Source organism: Pantherophis guttatus, chromosome 6 (genome assembly GCF_059756535.1).
Source record: "Pantherophis guttatus breed Tessera chromosome 6, ASM5975653v1, whole genome shotgun sequence".
NCBI classification, from domain to species: Eukaryota; Metazoa; Chordata; class Lepidosauria; order Squamata; family Colubridae; genus Pantherophis; species Pantherophis guttatus.
The window spans coordinates 4,810,264-4,833,711 of NC_142068.1; the positions used below are offsets into that span (position 1 = coordinate 4,810,264).

Here is a 23,448-nt window from a genome sequence, read left to right on the forward strand (position 1 = left end):
CCATCCAGCTATGACGGATCTCTCTCTCTCTCTCTCTCTCTCTCTCTCTCCCTCTCTCTCTCTCTCTCTCTCTCTCTCTCTTTATTTGATTTATATGCCGCCCTTCTCCGGAGACTCAGGGCGGCTTACAATGCGTTAAGCAATAGCCTTCATCCTTTTGTATATTTATACAAAGTCAGTTTATTGCCCCCACAATCCGGGTCCTCATTTTACCTACCTTAGAAAGGATGGAAGGCTGGGTCAACCTTGAGCCTGGGGAGATTTGAACTTACAGTAATTGCAGGCAGCTGATGTTAATAACAGTGCTTTAGTCTGCTGCGCTACCAGGGATCTCTCACTTGAAAGCAACAACTATCCTGTTTCTCCTAAAATAAGACCTCCCCTGATAATAAGCCCAATCAGGCTTTTGAGCGCATGCGCTAAAATAAGCCTACCCCCCCTGAAAATAAGCCCTCCCCAAAAATATTTAAACGCAGAGCCGGAAATCAGGTAAGACGGCAAGAGGAGCCCCATCTTGCTCCACGCGCCCCCAAAATAATAAGACCTCCCCGAAAATAAAGCCAAGCGCTTATTTCTTGGTTCAAAAAAATATATAAAACAGGGTCTTATTTTCGGGGAAACACAGTAGGAAACGGTGCCACGCTTTTGCAATCCGTTCAGATGTCCGTTGTGGTTAAAAACAAGACAGGCCCAGTCAAGCTGAATTCTGCCTCCCTTTTAACGTCTCCCTGTCACATAAATTCTTTTGCTGTCCCCAAGAAAGGAAAGAAAAAGGAAAAAGAAAAAAAAAAACTCAGGCAGGTCATTACTTTGAGTTTGGGGGAAGCAGGATAAATTTCGACAGGAAAAACCATCAACCGGAATGAAAGGCCCCGGCTTTTAAAGCCAACGTTCTTGAAAAATCGCCAAAAATAGACGCTGTAAGCAGGTTAAAAGGGGTTTTGGCGGGCGGGGGGGGTGTCGATATGACGGCAGTGTGTTGACGTGTGCGCGCACACATATGTACAGGTAGTCCTCGACTTACAACCAGGATTGAACCCAAAATTTCTGCCGCTAAGCGAGTCTTTTGTTAAGTGCGTTTCGCCCCATTTTACGACCTTTTCTTGGCACAGATAAGTGAGGTTTTTTTTTTTTTAATTTGATTTATATGCCGCCCTTCTCCGGAGACTCAGGGCGGCTTACAATGCGTTAAGCAATAGCCTTCATCCTTTTGTATATATTTATACAAAGTCAGCTTATTGCCCCCACAAACTGGGTCCTCAATTTACCTACCTTAGAAAGGATGGAAGGCTGAGTCAACCTTGAGCCTTGGTGAGATTCGAACTTACAGTAATTGCAGACAGATGGTGTCAATCACAATGCTTTTTAGTCTGCTGAGCCACCAGGCCCCTTTAAGTTGTTGCACTTGCTCAGTTGTTAAGTGAATTTGGGCTTCCCGTTGACTTTGCTTGTCAGAAGGTCGCAAAAACGGATCACTGGACCCCGGGACACTTGCGACCGTCATAAATACGGGTCAGTGGCCAAGCGTCTGAATTTTTGACCACGGGGATGCGGCAATGGTCGTAAGTGTGAATAACGGTCGTAAGTCACTTTTTCCAGGGCGGTTGCAACTTTGAACGGTCACTAAACGAGACCGTTGTAACTCGAGAACTGGCTGTATTACAGAAATGGCTCGTTTCTCTTCCCCCCCTTCTCTGTTTCTCTCCGCTCAACACTAGAGTGATTAAGCAGGAGTCCCACACGCTGTGATTTTCTCTAATTGTTGTTTTTGCTGAAAGGTAATTAAAATCGCTTTCCATTTCATGTGTGCGGGAAACCTTGATGACGGGAAAACTGGAGGGATGGTGGAATTACAGGGAGAGAAGCAGAAGAGGGGGGAAAAATGGCTTTGGAAAGTCTCGGAGGATCAACCAACGGGGTTGAGGGAAGGTTTGGGGCATCTTTTAAAAAAATCAAGTTTCCAAGTGGGTTAGGAATAATATTCATTTTTTTTCCCCCCAAAGCCACAAGTAGAATTGGGAAAGTGTACAGGTCGTTCTCAACTTACAACAGTTTGTTGAAATTTACGGCATTGAAAAACGTGACTTGTGGCTGTTTTTCACACTTACGACCGTTGTGGCCTACCCGTGGTCACGTGGCCAAAATCCAGACAGTTGGCAATTGGCTTTTATGACGGTTGCCATGTCCCGGGGGTCGTGTAATCCCCTTTTGCGACCTTCGGACAAGCAAAGTCACTGGGGAATCCTGTCTCGCTTAACAGCCATGTTCCTAACTTAACGACGGCACTGATTCACTTAACCACTGCGGCAAGAAAGGTTGTAAAACGAGGCAAAACTCACCGAAGAACTGTGTTGTTTAGCTATGGTAACGTTGGGCTCCGTTGCGGTCGTTAAGTCGAGGACTACCTGGAGTACCGAGTTGGGAGACCGCTAGGCCATGCCAAGTTGGTAAATTAAATTAAGAATTTTTTTAAAAAAAAAAAAGAATCCCAGAAGGATGTAGAAGGGAAGAGAAAAAGATCAGAAAAGACATAAACATAGGACAGTGTACATCAGAATTCCCCCAAACTTTCTGGGTTGGTGTCAGACTACGATGCTATCTCAAAATTAAACGAATTTCCAAACTGCTAATCTTTAAGGAAATCTTTCTTTAATTGAGCACAGCCACCGGATCATGACTCCGCGCGGACAAGACTGACCTTTTGCCTCCCAATCCCTCCCTTTCCGATCCCCAAATCTCTGCTTCTCATTGGCTGTCTTCCAAGTCATTCTTCAGACTTCTTTTCCTCGCCATTTCCCAGGAATGTGCCCCCTCCCCTCATTTCCACGACAACCCGACTTCAAAGGGATTTAGCAGGCAAAAGTTTCAGAGTTTATCTCTCGCTCTCCTCTGCTCTCTATGCCAGCGTTGAAACGCTGACAGTTGGTGGCCTGGAGCGGGGGGGGGGGGGAAGTTTTGTGGGAGGGACAGGTGTGTCCGAGTGTCAGCACCCATTGCTCACGCGAGTGGGGCTGAGAGCGCCTGCGATGCTCACGTCAGTGGGGCTCTGCAGCTAGCCACACACGCAGCCCTGTTGCAAATAGGCCACGAACCAGTAGTGGGCTGCGGCCCACAGGTTGGGGACCACTGAGGTACATAAGCCTGTTGTGGTCTATCGGCCACCGGACCAGTGGTGAGTTTCACTTACATTTGCTACCCTAACCCTAACTGCTCACTTTGCTCGTGCAATGCTTCTGCGCATGTGCAGAGTGTCTTTGATGACATCCAGGCGAGTGGGCGGAGCCTCCCACTGCCGCTGCTACCGGTTCGCCCAAACTGGGGTGAACCGGTAGCAACCCACCACCGTGCTGACCCCTCCATCAGCTGAATCAAGAGGAGGCGGCCGTGCACAAAACCTGAGAGAAAATTTTTTAAAAATGTTTTACAGATGGCATTTAGATCCTAAAAAATTATCATGTACGTACCCAAATCTGCAAGCTAAATGTTGGAGATGTGAATGTGATGATGCAACTTATTATCATATATGGTGGACTTGTAAGAAAATCAAGGCATTTTGGATAACAATTTGGTGGGTGATGCAGAACATCCTGAAAAGAAGGTTGAAATTTACTCCGCGATTGTTTTTATTGGGTATAACTACGGATTGTACAGCATTAGAGACTAAACTGATTTTAAATTTAATATCAGCAGCTAGGCTGTTGGTAGCGCAATACTGGAAGAAGGACATTTTGCCTACCATTGAAGAGTGGACATTGAAAGTAGCGAATCTAGCGGAAATGGCGAAAATTTCAGCGTATTTGAAGGACTATATGCAAGAAAGATATATATCGGAATGGAGAAGACGGATTGACTATATTCAAAATAAGTATCAGACAAGAAAATATCAAATAGCTTATGAATGAATGTTAAATTTTAGAAGTATTACGTTACCTATAGTGGAGTTAAGGTTTTAGGGGGGGATTTGGTAGTTCAAGGATAGTTAGGTTAATTTAGCTTATGATTGTTAATTGAAATACCCTGTATTTTGCTCTGGGAAGTCTGGGGGGGGAGGGGGGGATGGGATGGGGGGAAGGGGTGTGGGGGTGGTGGGGAGGGGAAAAGGGTGGGGGGAATACTGGGGGAAATTTTTTTCTTTTTGGTAACTCTGGCGGAGCCTGGGCTGTCCATCAGCCCCCAGATCCGGAGGTGGCTGATGAGGAGGAGGAGGAACAGCTGGGTCCAGTGCCTGATGCGTGGATGCGCAGAAGGCAGAAGAGAGGAGAGCAGTGGAAATCCATGGGCCGGTCCTCAGGACAAAAGAGTCACTGTTGCTAGCGAAGCCCCACCTTAGCTCGGGATAAAAGGCGGGGGGCAGAGATGAATAGATGTGACAGACAACTATTCATCTTCCGGACGGATGGACTTGTTAGCCTGCTGTGAGAGAATTTTTTTTTCCTAGTAAAGGAATCTTTGAGTTAACTTCAGAGAATTTGTCATTTTGGGAGGAGTTGGCTCAGAACAAAACTTCCCTCAACCTGAAATCTACTCTGCTGGCTGGGGAATTCTGGGAGTTGAAGTCCTTCAAGTTATTTAGATTGAGAAATACTGTTCTGGGAGATTCCACTTGTACTTTTGCTACTGTGAAATTATTCTTTTTTTTTTTTAAAATTCTGCAATACTCCTTTATTTTATTCCTGATTGATTTTTGCTGGCTTCTTGTTGCATTTTCTTTCCTTTCTCTCTCTCTCTTTTTTTCACCTCCTGCTTTGCTCCGAATTGGTTATAAATGGTGTTTTTATTCAACACCGTTATCCTTAGCTGATGTGGTTTGACTTCCGGAGCCAGAAATACGGGATTTAACTTTCTCAGAAATCATAAATCAACAACCAACGTGTCTTTTCCATGACCTCATTCGCCTTTTCCACTTAAAAAAAAAAAAGAGAGAGAGAGAAATCTGTATTCTGGCCCCGACGTTATGCCCTCCTTTGATCCAAATATTATAATCAATGCAGACAGTTGGGAGAGAAAATACAATTTAACCCTTGCCTTTAAAAGCTCCTGCCTGCTTTTATTCTGGAATGGAAGATTTCGCTTTAAAGAAAATGCTGATCCAACATGCCCAAATACTAAGCAGGCTGCGCTCAAATAAAGCGTCAGTGTCCGAATAATAAAATCTGGGGCTTGTGAATCTTCCTTGTGTTTTTTAACCAAATTACTGCCTTTTTAATTAACTTTTGACAGTTTTGATCATCCTCGCCGTTTTTTTCAACGATTTTACATCGCGTTTTTTGTCTTTGAATGATTTATTTCTCCATTGCTCAGAGTCAGTCCGTCCCTCCTTCCCCGCATGAGAGTTATGGGCGGCTTCAAAATTGGATCAAATAAAATAAATACAGGCAATCCTCGAGTTACGACCATGACTGAGCCCAAAATTTATGTTGCTAAGTGAAACATTTGTGAAATGAGCTTTGCCTCTTTCTTGCCGCAGTGGGTTAAGGGAATCGCTGCAGTCGTTCAGGGAGTCACACCAGTGGTGGGTTCCTCCCGGTTCGGTCTGGTTCGGCCGAGCCGGTAGCGGTGACGATATGATGTCACTGAACCGGTTCTTCCCCCCCCCACCCTCCCCACGTTATTCTTACCTTTTATTTGGTCCCACCCCCAACCTATTGCTGCCTCCTGAGTCCCAGCTGATGACTAGAGGGAAAAAAACTGTTTAAACTCTTGCCGTGGGGCTTCAAAGGGCCGCCCTACAGCTGATCAGTGTTAAAAGCAAACAAATGAGTCGGGTCGTAAGTGCGAGGACTGGTCGTAAGTGCGAGGACCTTCCAGAAATGACTCTGACCAGCTAGCCACGCCCACCTAGTCACATGACCTCCAAGCCACACCCACAAAATAAGCCACGCCCACAGAACCGGTAGTAAAAAAATTTAGAACCCACCCCTGAGTCACACGGTTGTTAAGTGAATCTGGTTTCCCCATTGATTTAGTTTGTCGGAAAGACGCAAAAGGGGATCACCTGACCTGGAAACACTGCAACCGTCATAAATACGAGTCAGTTGCCAAGCTTCTTCAGAATTTTGATCATGTGACTTATGAAGATGCTGCAACGGTCATAAATGTGAAAAACAGTCATAAGTCATTTTTTTGTCAGTGCCTAAAAGCAGTGTTGTAAGTCGAGGACTATCTGTGTTGGGCAAACGCAGGAAAGGGTTTTTTGTTCCTCTTACACTCCCAAGCAGCTGAAGTCAGGATAGATCAGAGTCAGCAACCCGCAGCTCTGGAGCCACCTGTGGCTCTTTCATCCCTCTGCTGCGGCTCCCTGTTGCAGTCGGCTCCACAGTTGATAGGGCTTTCGGTTAGGACGCCGCGCTAGGAGGAGACTCTATGGTGGGGGAACCGGACTTCCGGTCAGCAGAAGAAAAAGGACACCGCGCTAGGAGGAGACTCTGATGGGGGAACCGGACTTCCGGTCGGCTCCAGAATTGAACGGGGGGCTTCCGGTTAGGACCTTTGTGGCTCTTTGAGTGTTTAAAGTTGCCGACCCCTGGGCTAGAAAGTTGGCTGAATTTTTGGAAATCAAACCAAGATTGAGCGAAGGTAGCTGAGAAGTCGGAGGTGCTCAGAAGACTGAGGAAGAATAACAGAGCGGGAAGGGACCTTGGAGGTCATCTAGTCCAACCGCCTGCTCAAGCAGGAGAGCTTATACCATTTCCGACAAGTGACTGTCCAGTCTCTTCTTTAAAACCTCCAGGGATGAAGCATCCACAACATCTTGAAGGCAAAGCTGTTCCACTGCTAATTGTCCTCACTGTTAGGAAGTTTCTCCTTAATTCCAGGTTGCTTCTCTCTTTGATTACAGATTAACAGAGTTGGAAGGGACATTATAGGCCATCTGTTTCCATTCGTTGCTTCTTGTCCTGCTTTGAGGAATCGATTGACCCCCTCTTCTTTTGGGGCAGCCTCTCAAATACTGCAATATTGCTATCATGTCACCCCCCCCAATCCTTCCTTTCACTAGGCTATTCATACCCAATTCCTGCAACCGTTCTTCTTATGTTTTAGTTCAGTCAAAAAAGGGAATTTTTTTTTCTCCTCCTCTTTCATTCATCCCCTCTGAAATCGCAGATACTAAATCGCGATCTGTTTCGTATTGTTCTCCATATTGATCTATATGGGCCCAGACCAGCGGTGGGTTCTAAATTTTTTTTACTACCGGTTCTGTGGGCGTGGCTTATTTTGTGGGTGTGGCTTGGAGGTCATGTGACTAGGTGGGCGTGGCTAGCTGGTCAGAGTCATTTCTGGAAGGTCCTCGCACTTACGACCAGTCCTCGCACTTACGACCCGACTCATTTGTTTGCTTTTAACACTGATCAGCTGTAGGGCGGCCCTTTGAAGCCCCGCGGCAAGAGTTTAAACAGTTTTTTTCCCTCTAGTCATCAGCTGGGATTCAGGAGGCAGCAATAGATTGGGGGTAGGACCAAATAAAAGGTAAGAATAATGTGGGTGGGTGGGTGGGTGGGTGGGAGGGCGGGGGGGGGAGAACCGGTTCGGTGACGTCATATCATCACCGCTACCGGCTCGGCCGAACCGGACCGAACCGGGAGGAACCCACCACTGGCCCAGACGCTTCCGCTGCGAAGTATAGGGCATGTTTTTTCCTTCTGGGGGATGGGGGGGAAACGCCTGTCAGCTTCGGAAGCTATATTAACCCCGGAAGCTTCCATGCTGCCACCTTCTTGGGAAAGTAGGAGTGGGGGATTTAGTAGAGAGAGATTGTATTTAGAGATAATATCATTCTTCTTTTCGGTCAAGGTCAGGGTGCTCCTGCATCTGGAGGAGGAGTGGTGGCTCAAGTTGGGACGGAGGGTGATTGGGCCATGTGATGGATTGATGGATGCAGGGGCTGGATATGGGGTTTTGATTTATTGAGGGGGAAACCCGGAACTCTCAGATTCGGGTTTTCCCAGATGTGCCAGTATACCTACTTCTAATAAATGAAGGATTTGAGATGAAGCTTGTCTCGGAGTCTTTAATTGGAGTTGGGTTGTTCTGGAACGCTGACACTTCTCGCTCTCGCAAGCAGTTGGAAGTCAGGACAGGCTGCTGGCTGAATTTTTGGAAATGCAGCTAAAATTGGGTGAACATAGCTGAGAAAGATCCCACCAGAAGACAGAGGAGGAGGAGAAACAACTAAAGCAGAACCTTTTGCATACTAAAAGAGCCTTGGTGGAGCAGTGGACTAAAGTGCTGTTAAGTAGCACTTAGCTGCCAGCTGCCTGCAATTACTACGAGTTCAAATCTCACCAGGCTCAGCCTTCCATCCTTCGGAGGGAGGTAAATTGAGGACCCAGATTGTGGGGGCAATAAGCTGACTTTGTATAAAAAATAGAACACCGCTTTGTGGGGGGGGCGAAAGCCCTACTAAGCAGGTATATACAAAAGTATGAAGGCTATTGCTTAATGCATTGTAAGCCGCCCTGAGTCTCCGGAGAAGGAGAAAGATTTTTATATATATATAAAAATATATGTATATATGTATATATGTATATATGTATAAATAAATAAATAAATAAATAAATAAATAAATAAATAAATAAGTATTGTATTGCTGTAAGCAGGCATTCGACCTAAAAAAAAAAAGGCCACTCTTGGTTTTCCACTCACTTTTTCTTTTTTTACGAAGAATTGAAAATGTGCAAAATATATATATAAAAACACCCCACCACGATTGACTTGTGTGTTTGCCCCAGGTCAAATAAATAAATAAATAAAAATGCTGTCTTTTTCCACCCAGGAATTTAAAAAAATCTTTGCAAGCTGTATTTTTCACATCCTGCCTTCGCTCTTCCAGAACTGTAAAGCTGCGGCAAGTGTGCAACCGATACGCACAAGCACATCCCCGCAAAAAAAAAGAAGAAGAAAAAAAAAAGAGAGGAAAAGCTGTTCCAGGAATGCCACTGCTACATGCACAACACACACAGACACACACACACAGAGGGAAGCACACGGTTTTTCCTCCCCATCCGACTCCTGCTCCCGCTCAGTTTAATTACCACTAATGTAAACTCTGCTCCATAATAAAAGAAACCTTGGCACGCTGCCTCGGAGAACTGATCAGTCCCATAAATTCACTGCAAAGAGCTGAAACGCCACTGAGGCGTTTGTGTGTGTGTGTGTTTGTGTGTGTTTTCCTCTTCTGCTTACCCCCACCGGCCTCCTCTTCTTGATTTAAAAAAAAAAAAAACCTGGGTATTTGCTCAAGGGCGAAAGCTTTTTAAACAGGATCATAAATGCTTATTACACAGGCGATGCACTGCCTTGATGGGATTAGCTGGAGGAAAAATTGATCATCGGGAGGGGGGGGGTCCTCTCTCTCTCTCTCTCCCTCCCTCTCTCACCCCCCCCCTTAACAAAGAGCAGAGGGAGGGAGGGAATCCTTAAAACGACCTATCTGGCCATTGAGATATTAAAGTCCCGGGAAGGGGCATTTTGCAGATGGGGCCCTAAGAAGAAAGAACTCTGCCCAAAGGAGAAAGGGAGGCAGGATGCAAAAATGGTTAGAGTCCCCAGGCGTGGCTCGATGGGAGGATGGGTGGGCAAGAGGGACCCCTTGGCAAAGGATAGCCAAGGAGCCAGGCACCCCGACTTTCAGGCAAAAATCTGGCTGCATCCAAAGTTGCCAGAAAAGGGGGGAAGTTGGATTAGGACCCGGGTACTTGCGGGACCGCCTACTACCACCAATAGCCTCCCACCGGCCGGTACGCTCCCATAGAAAGGGGCTCCTCCGGGTGCCGTCAGCCAAACAATGCCGACTGGCAGCCCCCAGGGGGAGAGCCTTCTCTGTGGGGGCACCTACTATCGTTCCAGATACGGAGGATCCCGGATCTGCGCACCTTCCGCCACGCCTTAACGACCTTACTATTTCACCAGGCCGGCCTGGCCTAATTTTCCCCCTCTTTTATAAAAGATTTTTAAAATTTTAAACATCTTTTAGTATTTATATATTCAATTTTAAATTGGTTTTAAAAGTTTGGGGTTTTAAATTTGTCGGGGCCAAAATTATTTAATTTGATTTTATTCTATTTTTTAAATTTTGTATTGTATGTGTTTTTATTGTTTGGCTGTGCACCGCCCTGAGTCCTTCGGGAGTAGGGCGGTATAGAAATCTAATAAATGAATGAAATGAATGAAATGGATTATTTCCCAAACTGCCAGCCCGTAAAGATTCTTTAATTCAGTGTTTTCTAAACTTTAGCTATGTTAACATATGTGGACTTCAACTCCCAGAATTCCCCAGCCAGCTATGCTGGCTGGGGAATTCTGGGAATTGAAGTCCAGACATCTTAAAGTTGCCGAGGGTTGAGAAACACAGCGTTAATTAGTCCTTTTAATTAGCTCTGATTGATCAGGGGCTCCCGATCCAATTAACACCCCAAATCCCAGCCTGGCTGTGCCAAACAACTGAACGGCGGGCCTCTTTGGAGTGGGATCCTTTTGGGAGCAGCCACTGTTCCCTTTCTTAGCAAGATTGTGCCCCGTTTAAGTTAACGATGCTACCAAATTTAGGAGGAGCGTGGCAGCTCCTTTCTAACTGAGAAACGGTAGTGAAATGGATGCGTAGGTTTTGGGGAACTGCACTGAATTCTTCAGAGGCATGGGGCGGATAGACAGATGTAGGGGGAAGGAAGGAAGGAAGGAAGGAAGGAAGGAAGGAAGGAAGGAAGGAAGGACGGACATGAAGAAAGAGTAAGAGAAAGGAAGGAAGAAGAAGAGAGGGAGGGGTGGAGGAAAAGAAAGACAAAGGCAGGGAAGGATGAAGGAAGGAGAGAGAAGAGGAAAAGGAAGAAAGGGTAAGAGAAAAGGAAGAAGAGACAGAGGAAGACAGGGAGGGGAAGGGAGGGAAGGAGAACAGGAAGAGAGAGTAAGAGAAAGGAAGAAAGGGGAAGAAGAAGAGGAAGAGTGGAAGGAAGGAAGGAAGGATAAAGGGAAGGAGGGAGGAAGGAAGGAGAGGGAAGGGGAACAGGAAGAAAGAGGAAGAAAGGGTAAGAAGAAGAGGAAGAGAGGAAGGAAGGAAGGGACAAAGGGAGTGAGTGAGGAGGGAAGGAAGGAGAAAGAAGGGGAAAAGGAAGAAAGGGTAAGAGAAAAGGGAGAAGAAGAGACAGAGGAAGACAGAGGGAGGGAGGGAGGGAGGAAGGAGAGAGAAGGGGAACAGAAAGAAAGGGTAAGAGAAAGGAAGAAAGGGTAAGAAGAAGAGGAAGAGAGGAAGGAAGGAAGGGATTGAGTGAGGAAGGAAGGAAGGAGAGAGAAGGGGAACAGGAAGAAAGGGTAAGAGAAAAAGAAGAGGAAGAGGAAGAGGGAGGGAGGAAGAGAGGAAGGAAGGAGAAGGGGGACAGGATGGAAGGGGAAGAGGAAGAGGGGAAGAAGAAGAGGAAGAGTGGAAGGAAGGAAGGGAGGGAGGGAGGGAGGAAGAAAGAAAGATAGGAAGGAGAGAGAAGGGGAACAGGAAGAAAGGGTAAGAACAAAAGAAGAGGAAGAGGGAGCGAGCAAGGGAGGGAGGAAGAGAGGAAGGAAGGAGAACAGGATGAAAGGGGAAGAGGAAGAGGGAGAGGGAGGGAGAGGAGGCTGACGATGCAGACCACATGCCAGACAGATAACAAGCATCTAATCAATTAACGAATTCTAATGTGTTAAGAACCTGCAGTGTTGACTTAAGACTCTCGGAGTTGGCTAGTTTAACATTCTTAGATCAGCAGTTACCAAGGTGTATTTCCATGCGGGCAAACGGGGATCCAGCAGCTCTCCAAAACCAAGTGCTGGAGTTCTGTGGTGTTTATAACCAGAATCCCCCAATTATCAAAGCACCCCAGAATCAAGAGAGGGTCTCCCCAAGGCGGACAGGAGCCTGGAAAAACCATCGTTCGCCCAATTTTGCTGGATTTGCAAAAGGATTTGATTTCGTAAAAGCAGCACTTCCCCGCCAAACCTCCCGTTTCCACAACCCTGGAAAGCAAATGCAACCCAGACTCTCTCTATACAATTGGATTTAAAATCGCTCAATTTAGCTGCCATGAAGGAGTGCATTAGACCAGAGGAAAAATTCCACTTAATATGGGGAAATTTTCCTGAAATGATATTTAGAGCAATCACTGCCAAACCACTGTTGGGTTTTTCATAGCCCCAAGACAGGTGTGTGTGTGTGTGGTTTTTTTTTTTAAGGTAACCTCTTCTATAGTTCATTTTCACTTAATCCTTTTGTTCATATTAACAATGCCTTGTCTTTAAATTAAAGGAAAGGAGGGAGGGAAAACGACTCTTGTTCTCTTAACTAATTCCAAGAAGAGAAGTTAGAACGGAAGAGAAGAGAAGAGAAGAGAAGAGAAGAGAGAATGGAAGAGAAGAGAAGAGAGAATGGAAGAGAAGAGAAGAGAAGAGAAGAGAAGAGAAGAGAAGAGAAGAGAAGAGAGAATGGAAGAGAAGAGAAGAGAGAATGGAAGAGAAGAGAAGAGAAGAGAAGAGAAGAGAGAAGAGAAGAGAAGAGAGAATGGAAGAGAAGAGAAGAGAAGAGAAGAGAAGAGAAGAGAAGAGAAGAGAAGAGAAGAGAGAATGACAGAGTTGGAAGGGACCTTGGAAGTCTTCTAATCCAGAGATCTCTATCTCTGGTCCGTGGACCGGTACCAGGCCGTGGCATACCAGAAACCAGTCCACCAAACAAGCAAAGCCCCATCCATGGGATGCAGGCAGCACGCAAAACCACGCCCCCTCCGGTCCACGGAAGAACCACTCTCCATGAAACCGGTCCCTGGTACCCCAAAGGTTGGGAGGGGGGGGTGATGTTTTAATCCAACCCCCTGCTCAAGGAGGAAACCCTATACGATTTCAGACCAGTGGCTGTCAAACCTCTTCCCAGGTAGTTCACCGATTCTGCGCTTTGCAGATTTCCCACTTTCCCCTTCTTCCAACATACCTGAAGTTCGGGGCAGAGGCCCACTCGAGCGCCAGGCAGGCCAAATCCACTGTAGCGTAAACCAGTAGGAAGAAGATGGTGACCACTGCAGCTATGGTGTTCAGCTTCCCGGAAAACAGGACCAGCTGCGGAAAACAGACCACGAGAATCAAGAACCGTGGCAGCCAATCACCGGACGTCAGCCCCGCCCCTTTTCTTGTGGTACATACCCAGAATCCCCCCGTCGGCAGGCGGGATTCTGGGAATTGAAACTCAACGCATCTTCCCGAGGGTTGGAGATTGCTACAAAGCAAGAATTCTTGATTCTGCAGGGATCTTCTTATCCCTAAATTCAGCAAGTCGGATTTCACCACCGGGACAGTCCCCAAGGGTTAAAAAAAAGGGCACAGAGTGAGACAGAAAACTAAAAAAATCAAAAGCCATTCCCAATCCAGTTTTACGCCCATTTCTAAAAACCGTTGTGCCGAACAGGTTCTGTTCAGACAAAAGGTTTGTCTGTTTAAGTGCAAAAAAACAAAAAAAACAAAAAAAAAAACAATAACCACAAAAACAAAAACAGGACTATTTTAAAAAATGCTATTTTGAATAAAAAACAAAAGAAAGAAAAGTCTCAGATTTTACTCGGTTGAGCATCGATCCAGATTCCCTGATGTTATTCTGCTTTTTTTTTTAATAAAAAAAAACCAACCAAATGACAACTCCTATTTTAATTACTATTTTTGAACGCTCTCTAGCGAGCTCAAAAATGCATTTAGATGTAGATATATATTTTGAACAGAAAACTTTGTCATTATGGTAATGGTGCTTTTTTTTTTAAAAAAAAAAAATGAAAATAAAGCGATAACTACCTTCTCGTCTGTTTTTTAGTATTTAGGAGCTGTTGATCTATTATATCTGTATATGCTAAACGCATCACAAAACTATGCCATGGTTTTCTTTTAACCATAGCTTCTTCAACAAGCTACAATCAGTCGTAAACTGCAGTTTACTTAAACCATGCTTATGAATTATGCTAAACCAAATCCAGACACAGAATATTATAATTTAGCCCATAAATTCATCAAAGGCATACTTAACTCCAAAAAAAACTCCAGTGTGGTGTAGTGGTTAGAGTACCGGACCAGGAGTGGAGAGGTTTAAATCCCAATTCAGCTCTGCAAACGATTGGGTGACGATGGGCCGGTCCTTGTCTCAACAAAAGCCTACCTCAAAAGGTTGTCGTTTGGGGGAAAATATACCACACTTGATATTTCTAGAGCAGGGGTGTCAAACTGGCAGCCCGCGGGCCAGATGCATCACGCATAGGCCACGGCCACCTCAGCTCCATGAAGGGAAAAAAATATCCCGAAATGTCACATGATGGAAACATGATGCCGCGAGTTTGACAGCCATTTTCTAGAGCAGGGGTGTCAAACTTGATTTCATTGAGGGCCGTGTCAGGGTTGGGTTTGACTTCGGGGGGGGCGGAGGGGGGTACGGCCAGGGTGGGCATGGCCAGCTCAATGTCACTCATGTCGGGGGTGCCTGTTTTTTTTATTTTTTTGTTTTTTTTATTTTTAATTTATATACCGCCCTACTCCCGAAGGACTCAGGGCAGTGAACAGGCACAGGATAAAACACATAGAATACAAAAATTTAAGAGCAGAAGTAAAATCGAATTAAATCAATTTAGCCCAAGACAAATTTTAAACCCCAGGTTAAGAACAAATTAAAATTTACATTAAAAAGAGAATGGGAGAGGTTAGGCCAGACCAGCTTGGTGAAATAAAAAGGTCTTAAGAGCGCGGCGGAAGGTGCGTAGATCCGGGATCCTCCGTATCTCTGGGGGGAGCTCGTTCCAGATAGTAGGTGCCCCCACACAGAAGGCTCTCCCCCTGGGGGCCGCCAGCCGACATTGTTTGGCCGACAGCACCCGGAGGAGTCCCTCTCTGTGAGAGCATACCGGCCGGTGGGACCGGTACACCACAGGTGTACCGGCCTGTGGTGGCCCGAGCTCTCTGTCAGCGAAAACAGGCTCCCGAGCTCCATTACAGGAGGCCGTGACAGCCGAAAACGGAGCTCGGGAGCAAAAGCACCGCAGTCCAGTTATTTGCTCTTTCGAGGGCGACCCCACAGGCCAGATCTAAGTACCCCATGGACTGGATCTGGCCTCCGGGCCTTGAGTTTGACACCCCTGTTCTAGAGCAAGGGGTCTCCAAACTTGGCAACTTTTAAGTCTTGTGGACTTCAACTCCCAGGATTCCTCTGGCAGCATGGACTGTTTGTGGATTTCATCTCCCAGGATTCCTCTGGCAGCATGGACCACTTGTGGACTTCAACTCCCAGGATTCCTCTGGCAGCATGGACCACTTGTGGACTTCAACTCCCAGAATTCTTCTGGTAGCATGAACCACTTGTGGACTTCAACTCCCAGAATTCCTCTGGTAGCATGGACCGCTTGTGGACTTCAATTCCCAGAATTCCTCTGGTAGCATGGACCGCTTGTGGACTTCAACTCCCAGAATTCCTCTGGTAGCATGAACCACTTGTGGACTTCAACTCCCAGAATTCCTCTGGTAGCATGGACCGCTTGTGGACTTCAATTCCCAGAATTCCTCTGGTAGCATGGACCGTTTGTGGACTTCAACTCCCAGGATTCCTCTGCTGGTGGATGGGAATTCTGGGAGTTGTAGTCCACAGACTTAAAGTTGCCAAGTTTAGAGACCTCTGTTCTCGAAGAAAGGCAGATTACAAAACCCATAAAATGTGGGTCCTCTTGACAAGATTTTGGAATTGCTTCTCCTTCTTTCTAGGGCTGAGAGAGAGAGAGAGAGAGGGACTGACCCAAAGTCAGCCTGCTGAATTCCTGCCTAAGGTAGAACTCGAACTCAGGACCTCCTGGTTTCTAGCCAGGTGCCTTAACTACTACATCCAACTGGCTCTCATAAAGCTAATAAGCAATCGAAGAAAACAGCTTTAGAAAAACCAGAGAGACCTTCAACCTAGATCCGTGATGGTGAATCTATGGCAAGTGTCACGTGCCAGAGGTGGCATGCAGAGTTCCTCTCTGTGGGCATGCGTGCCGTTGCCAGATGCTTTCTGGTTTCCGGCACCAGCTGGTCTTCGCGGGCGCCGGAAAACAGCCTGAAAAGGGTCAAAACCAGCCTTTTTGGGGGGCGTTTTCCAGGCTGTTTTTGGGCCGTTTTCAGGCTGTTTTTCGGCCCGTTTTGCCGTGAAAACGAACGAAAAAGAGGCATGCTTGCGCCGGCCAGCTGGTGTTTAGGTTTCTGGTGTCGCCATGTGCACATGCCCACGTATTCCAGTTTGGGCACTTGGTGCCGAAAAGGTTTGCTATCACTGACCGAGACTAACAAAACACAATGGCTGTGTGTCTTTGCAGAATGTGCTCCATCTCAGCAAAGAAATCATATTAAAGCTTCAGGTTAGGGCCTGATGCACACGGAGAAATTACGAATTCTCCATCGCATTCCGGCTTAGTCCGGCCTGCGTGACATGATCTGAATCCAAGGTGAGGTGCGGAGAGGAAGGGGTTGGAATCCAGACGAGGAAGAGAGATCAAAAGGAAGGCACCTTCGGAGCTCCCGGAGGAAATGCAAGATAGAGCTTCCCATATAAATAAGTACAAACAAGCAGCGTGGAATCCCGAAAGGAAAGACAATAATCAATATTTGCAGACAATAAAACAACCCTGGCGAAGCTCTTAAGGAGCATTTCGGTGTGATTGGCCGGGCATTGTTCAGTGAGAAATCAGGCGCAATGTTGATATTAAAACATCGTTCCCCACTCAACCAAGAGCCTTGGTAGTACAGTGGTTTAAAGCACCCTGTTATTAAGAACAGCTGCCTGCAATTACTGCAGGTTCGAATCTCACCAGGCTCAAGGTTGACTCAGCCTTCCATCCTTTCTAAGGTAGGTAAATTGAGGACCCAGTTTGTGGGGGCAATAAGCTGACTTTGTATAAAATATACAAAAGTATGAAGGCTATTGCTTAGCGCATTGTAAGCCGCCCTGAGTCTCCGGAGAAGGGCGGCATATAAATCAAATTAAAAAAAAAAAAAAACTGGGCAGAAGAGCAGGGAAGGAGCTGGGGAAAAGAGCCAGCCCCACAGATTGAAGATCCCAGAGCAGTGTTTTGTAATCTTGGCAAGTTTAAGATGTGTGGACTTCAACTCCCAGAATTCCCCAGCCAGCCATGCTGTTTTCTTCTGGGGTGTTTTTTTTCAGTAGTCTTGGTTAACGGATGCCTAGGAACTCCTGGTGGTCTCCTATCCGCACCCCAAACAATCCTGAATGTTAATTGCTAATGTTAAAGTGGCATTTTCTCAACTTTGGCAGGTTTAGGATTTGTGGACTTCAACTCCTGGAATTCCCTAGCTCAGCATATGTGGATTTCAACTCCCAGAATTCCCTAGCTCAGCATGCTGGCTAAAGAATTCTGGGAGTTGAAGTCCACAGAATCTTATTTATTTATTTAATTATTAGTTCAATTTATATGCCGCCCTTCTCTGAAGACTCACTGATAGCAATAGCCTTCATTCTTTTGTATATACCTGCTTATTAGGGCTTTTGGCCCCCCCAAGCGGTGTTTCTGCAAAGTCAGCTTATTGCCCCCACAATCTGGGTCCTCATTTTACCTACCTCGGAAGGATGGAAGGCTGAGTCAACCTTGAGCCTGGTGAGATTTGAACTCGCACTAATTGCAGGCAGCTGGCAGCTAAGTGCTACATAACAACACTTAGTCCGCGGCACCACCAAGGCTCTTAAATTTGCCCAAGTTGAGAAACAGTACTATGCAGGTAAGTCCTTGACTTACGACCACAACTGAGCCCAGAACTTATGTTGCTAAGTGAGAAATTTGTTAAGCGAGTTTTTATTTTATTTATTTATTTATTTTTATTTTTCAGATTTCTATACCGCCCTTCTCCTTTCGGACTCAGGGCGGTGAACAGCCAAAGTAAAACAGTCGTATTTTATGACTTTCCTTGCCACATTTGTTAAGTGAATCACTGCACTTGTTAAATTAGTATCACGGTTGTTAAGCGAATCTGGATTCCCCATGTCAAAAGTCCGCAAAAGGGGATCACGTGATCCCAGGGACATTGCAACCGTCATAAATATGAATCAGTCGCCAAGTGTCTGAATTTTGATCATGCGACCATGGGGATGCTGCAACGGTCGTTAAGTGTGAAAAATGGTCGTTAAGTCCCTTTTTTCAGGTCTGTTGTAACTTCAAACGATCACTAAGTGAACTGCCGTAAATCGAGGACTACATGAATAAGAGCTTCTCTAGAGGGAGAACTACATCCTACCCCTAAATTAAATTCTTCCTGTTTGCACCGGCATCTGGGTACCTTACAGTAGCCCCCCTGATTTGCCCACTCAAAACAAGCCGGCTTTTTTCAAACCGTGGTCTGATCTGCCGGTAATTGCCAAAGGGGTGGGGGCCGGCAGAGACAAGAGGCTGAGATAATTCAAGCCATTTAAGCAATCGGGGACCTCTAGCCGATAGCGAGTTAATAGCGTGAGCCAAGCCGAGATTGTGCCTGGTTGCCGTAATGGAGATGCCGAGGCCGCTCCGGGCTCCCCTGATACTCGCCTTTGATTTATAATTCATTTAGCGGCTCGTCAAAGCAAAGGAGCCACTTCTGAAAGACACCGGTTGACGGTGCTGAGTGAGCACGCGAGGCTGAAGGTGTCTCCGCCGAGCACAGATGGGTGCCAAGGAGCGCCAAGGAGAAAAAAAACTCAATAAGCCAACATCTGCAGCATTGCTCCAACCCAGGAGGTTGGTAAGCGTAGTCTAGGGGAGGGATGCTAATGGATCACATCTGGGGTGCTGGGTCATGGAGGGAAGCCTGCTTAGGTCCCATCCATCATTTCTTTTGGAGAAGGCAGATGTAGAATAGAATAACAGTTGGAAGGGACCTCGGAGGTCTTCTAGTCCAACCCCGTTTAGGCAGGAAACCCTACACCACTTCAGACAAAGGGTTATCCAACATCTCCTTAAAAACTTCCAGATGGGCCTTCGATCCACGCTTCTCCTTTCATTCATGTCCATTGTTTTCCGAGGAGAAAAGCGTTAGCTTAGCACTGGGCATAATGCACGTTTCTTCTTCTTTTTTTTTTTTTAAGTCTAAGCACTGCTCGACTTTTAGTGACCGTTCATTTAGTGACAGTTCAACACACGGAAAAAAAGTCACTTAGGACCCTTTTTCACACTGACGACCGTTACAGCATTCCCCCACGGTCATGTGATCAAAATTCAGATAGTTACGACTGTTGCAGTATTCTGGGGTCACATCGTCCCTTTTTGTGACCTCCATGACAAGCAAAATCGGTGGGGAAGCCAGATTCACTTCCCAACCGTGTTACTAACTTAACAACTGCAGCGATTCGTTTAACAGCTGTGGCAAGGAAAGTCGCAACATGGGGCAAAACTGACTTAAGAAACGTCTCACTTAGCAACAGAAATTTGGGGGCCTCAATTGCGGTCGTAACTTGAAGACTACCTATACCTGTTTGTCGGTCTTCCCAGGCTCGTGACACAAGTTTGATCTCTCCCTGCCTGCTTCCGTTGCCAAGTGGCAGCTCTCGCATCGCACACAACAGCAATGGGGGGAGGGGGGGTGTTTGTAGCTTCCGCCAAGCAGCCCCCTCCGCTTAATGGTTCCCCCTTCCTCTTCCCCCTTCTTTTCAACTGCTCCGCAATGTTCTCGGCTGGCTAATGGGGCAATTTTTTTATTCTCTGCATTACACCGATTTGTCCAATTTGCCGTGCCATTCAGAGAGGCGAAAATAACGGCACCCGCAGATTAGATGATGGGAGTTCTCCGGAGTGCAGGCTGTCCTCTGTTTCGGGAACGGAATCAACTCATCTTGCTCGGGAGAAATTGGCACGTGGCATCGGACCAACGGCCCAGACACTTCTGCCACTACCTGAGGCTCAGATCTGGGCGGTCTTAGTTTGATTTTGGAGCAGGGGGTGAAATGCTCCCGTTTCGGACCGGATCGCCCGATCTGGTAGCGATGGAAGCGGGTGGTTCGGAGAACCGGTAGCAAAAATCACTGCCCCCCCCCACACCCAGCTGAGCCGCACAATCATCAGAGGCTTTTTTTTTTACTTTTAAAATCATTTTTTCTACAACCTCTTCGGCCGAAAAAAATGCTTTTAAAAGTAAAAAAAAAAAAAAAAGCCTCTGTCGATCGCACAGCTGGGATCGTCAAAGGCTTTTTAAAAGCATTTTTTCTACAACCTCTTCAGAGCCTTCAAAGCCTCGACAGAGGCTTTTTTTCTTTTAAATGCCTCTGACGATCCAAGCTGAGTTGCCTGATCATCAGAGGCATTTAAAAGAAAAAAAGCCTTTGCCGATCAGGCAACTCAGCTGGGATCGTCAGAGCCTTTTGAAAGCATTTTTTTACAACCTCTTCACCGAAATGAGTCCCTAACACAAAGAATGACACCAGACTCACACTCACAAGAGCCACACAGGATGTAACCACCACACATCCACGCAGAAAGCAGACTCAAACCCACACTGATGATGAGGCACGACCACGGACCAGAAGCCAGACCACAGCTGCATCATTAGCCACTTTAAACCTTTCCAGTCCATACATGAAGCAGACTGACACCCACCCTGAAGAGGTGGCACGGCCACGAACACGAAGCCAAGCAACAGCAACACAGCTCACCAGCTCAAATCCCCCTGCTACTCAGACTAACCCGAGCTCAACCAAGCCCCCACCTAAACAGAACACACACCCAGCCAATCAGAGCACAGCCAACCCCCCATCCAATCAGAACACACCTCCACCCAATCAGAACACAGCCAAGCTCCCACCCAATCAGTTCACACCTCCACTGGCAGTTAAAAGGAAGAAACAGCTGCGATCACACACATTACTCCTAGAAGCATGAAGCCGAAAACACCAGCCTGAAGATGACGAATGAGACCTCGTCGAAACGTTGCCAAGACACCTCCAATTTTACGCGGGAGAAAACCCGAATAGCCAAAGACCTACATACATATATCCAAGCTGCTTTACTTATGACACTGTTTCTCAGCCTTGGGGCTTTGAAGAGGTGTGGACTTCAACTCCCAGAATTCCCCAGCCATTTCCCTGGGGAAGAGAAGAGGAGGAAGATCTGATGGGAGCCTGTACCCTGCCTCTCTTCAGTGGGGCAGCTCTCCAGGAGGCAACCTGTGGCTCACATTCTCTTCCTTCCAACCCTTAATACCTTACTTACTTAATACCTTTCTTTGAGGGAAGTATTTTTCAGCTGCTTTTTCAGGTAGAATCTTGTCAAAATGGTATCTTTAAGGATGGGAATTTAATGCAAAGCAGCAATAAAAAGGAATTCAATTGCAATTTTTCTTTTTTTACAACATTCTCCAAGGCGTGAGATTAAGCCTCTTTTCAGAAGGTTTCAGGTAGAATTATCAAAAAGGAATCCAAAAGACTAGGTTAAAATTTAATTCACTTTGCATGCTGGCTGGGGATTTCTGGGAGTCGAAGTCCAGGCATGCTGAATGGGGAATTGTGGAAGTTGAAATCCACACATGCTTACTAGGGAATTCTGGGAGTTGAAGTTCATGCATGCTGGCTGGGGATTTCTGGGAGTTGAAGTCCAGGCATCCTGGATGGGGAATTCTGGGAGTTGGAATCCACACATGCTTACTAGGGAATTCTGGGAGTTGAAGTTCATGTATGCTGGCTGGGGATTTCTGGGAGTTGAAGTCCAGGCATCCTGGATGGGGAATTCTGGGAGTTGGAATCCACACATGCTTACTAGGGAATTCTGGGAGTTGAAGTTCATGTATGCTGGCTGGGGATTTCTGGGAGTTGAAGTCCAGGCATCCTGGATGGGGAATTCTGGGAGTTGGAATCCACACATGCTTACTAGGGAATTCTGGGAGTTGAAGTCCAGGCATGCTGAATGGGGAATTCTGGAAGCTGAAATCCACACGTTTACTAGGGAATTCTGGGAGTTGAAGTCCAGGCATGATGGATGGGGAATTCTGGAAGCTGAAATCCACACATGCTTACTAGGGAATTCTGGGAGTTGAAGTTCATGTATGCTGGCTGGGGATTTCTGGGAGTTGAAGTCCAGGCATCCTGGATGGGGAATTCTGGGAGTTGGAATCCACACATGCTTACTAGGGAATTCTGGGAGTTGAAGTCCAGGCATGCTGGCTGGGGAATTCTGGAAGCTGAAATCCACACATGCTTACTAGGGAATTCTGGGAGTTGAAGTCCAGGCATGATGGATGGGGATTTCTGGGAGTTGGAATCCACACATGCTTACTAGGGAATTCTGGGAGTTGAAGTTCATGCATGTTGGATGGGGATTTCTGGGAGTTGGAATCCACACATGCTTACTAGGGAATTCTGGGAGTTGAAGTTCATGCATGCTGGCTGGAGATTTTTGGGAGTTCAAGTCCAGGCATACTGGCTGGGGAATTCTGGGAGTCGAAGTCCAGGCATGCTGAATGGGGAATTCTGGAAGTTGAAATCCACACATGCTTACTAGGGAATTCTGGGAGTTGAAGTCCAGGCATCCTGGATGGGGATTTCTGGGAGTTGGAATCCACACATGCTTACTAGGGAATTCTGGGAGTTGGAATCCACACATGCTTACTAGGGAATTCTGGGAGTTGAAGTCCAGGCATCCTGGATGGGGATTTCTGGGAGTTGGAATCCACACATGCTTACTAGGGAATTCTGGGAGTTGAAGTTCATGCATGCAGGATGAGGAGTTCTGAGAGTTGAAGTCCACAATTCTTAAAAGGGCCAATGTTTACAAAGACCCTCTTGTCTTCTATGAAAGCAGAGCTATGCTTAGCAGATGCTTATGGGACCCACTTCTTATACAGGCCGAAGCAGAGGCCTACCCCATAGCCAACATTACACCCACACACACACACACACCCCAAAAAACTTTTCCAACTTTTTCTAACTCGACTTCTCTCCCCTTTGCTGAACCTCGGCAAACCTTTTGATCAAACTCAGATCTTCCGTATTGCTTTTCTAATGCATTTTTATCCCCGCATTTCCAAATGAAGTGGCTCTCTCAAAAACTGGTCTCTGGAGGCAGCTATAAACGTATGCCGGGTAGATCAAAATGTTATTTGAAAGATAAGGACATGAATACAGTATCCCGGGAAATATTTTCAGACTTTTTAAACCTTTCTGGATGGGGTTTTAATCATATTCTCATAAGCCCATCATGACGATTTTCAATGTAGCCAGCAGACACTCCAGCCTAGCTTATATTTACTACCGATGGAGCCGCTTTTTCAAGAACGTCAGCAGGGCAGAGGGCAAAAAAGTCAAAATGGAGGCCGCGCTGCATGATAAAAGTCTCAATATCTATGGAAGTGGACTTGCTCCCCACTTGAGCCTTCAAAGCTGCTGATGCAGGAATGGGTTCTAAATTTTTTTACTACTGTTTCTGTGGGCGTGGCTTATTTTGTGGGCGTGGCTTGCTGGAGGTAATGTGACTG

General features: G+C 46.4%; 1 protein-coding gene across 1 annotated transcript in view; it reads right to left on the reverse strand.

Moving 5' to 3' along the window:
* The window catches only part of LOC117658614 (solute carrier family 12 member 9-like), a 143,169-nt gene that overhangs the window by 45,276 nt on the left and 74,445 nt on the right, over nucleotides 1–23,448 (reverse strand). Inside the window, exon 9 of the mRNA XM_060684951.2 lies at nucleotides 12,944–13,068. Within this exon, the coding sequence (XP_060540934.2) occupies nucleotides 12,944–13,068 (125 nt within the window). The remainder of the gene's footprint in view (nucleotides 1–12,943; nucleotides 13,069–23,448) is intronic.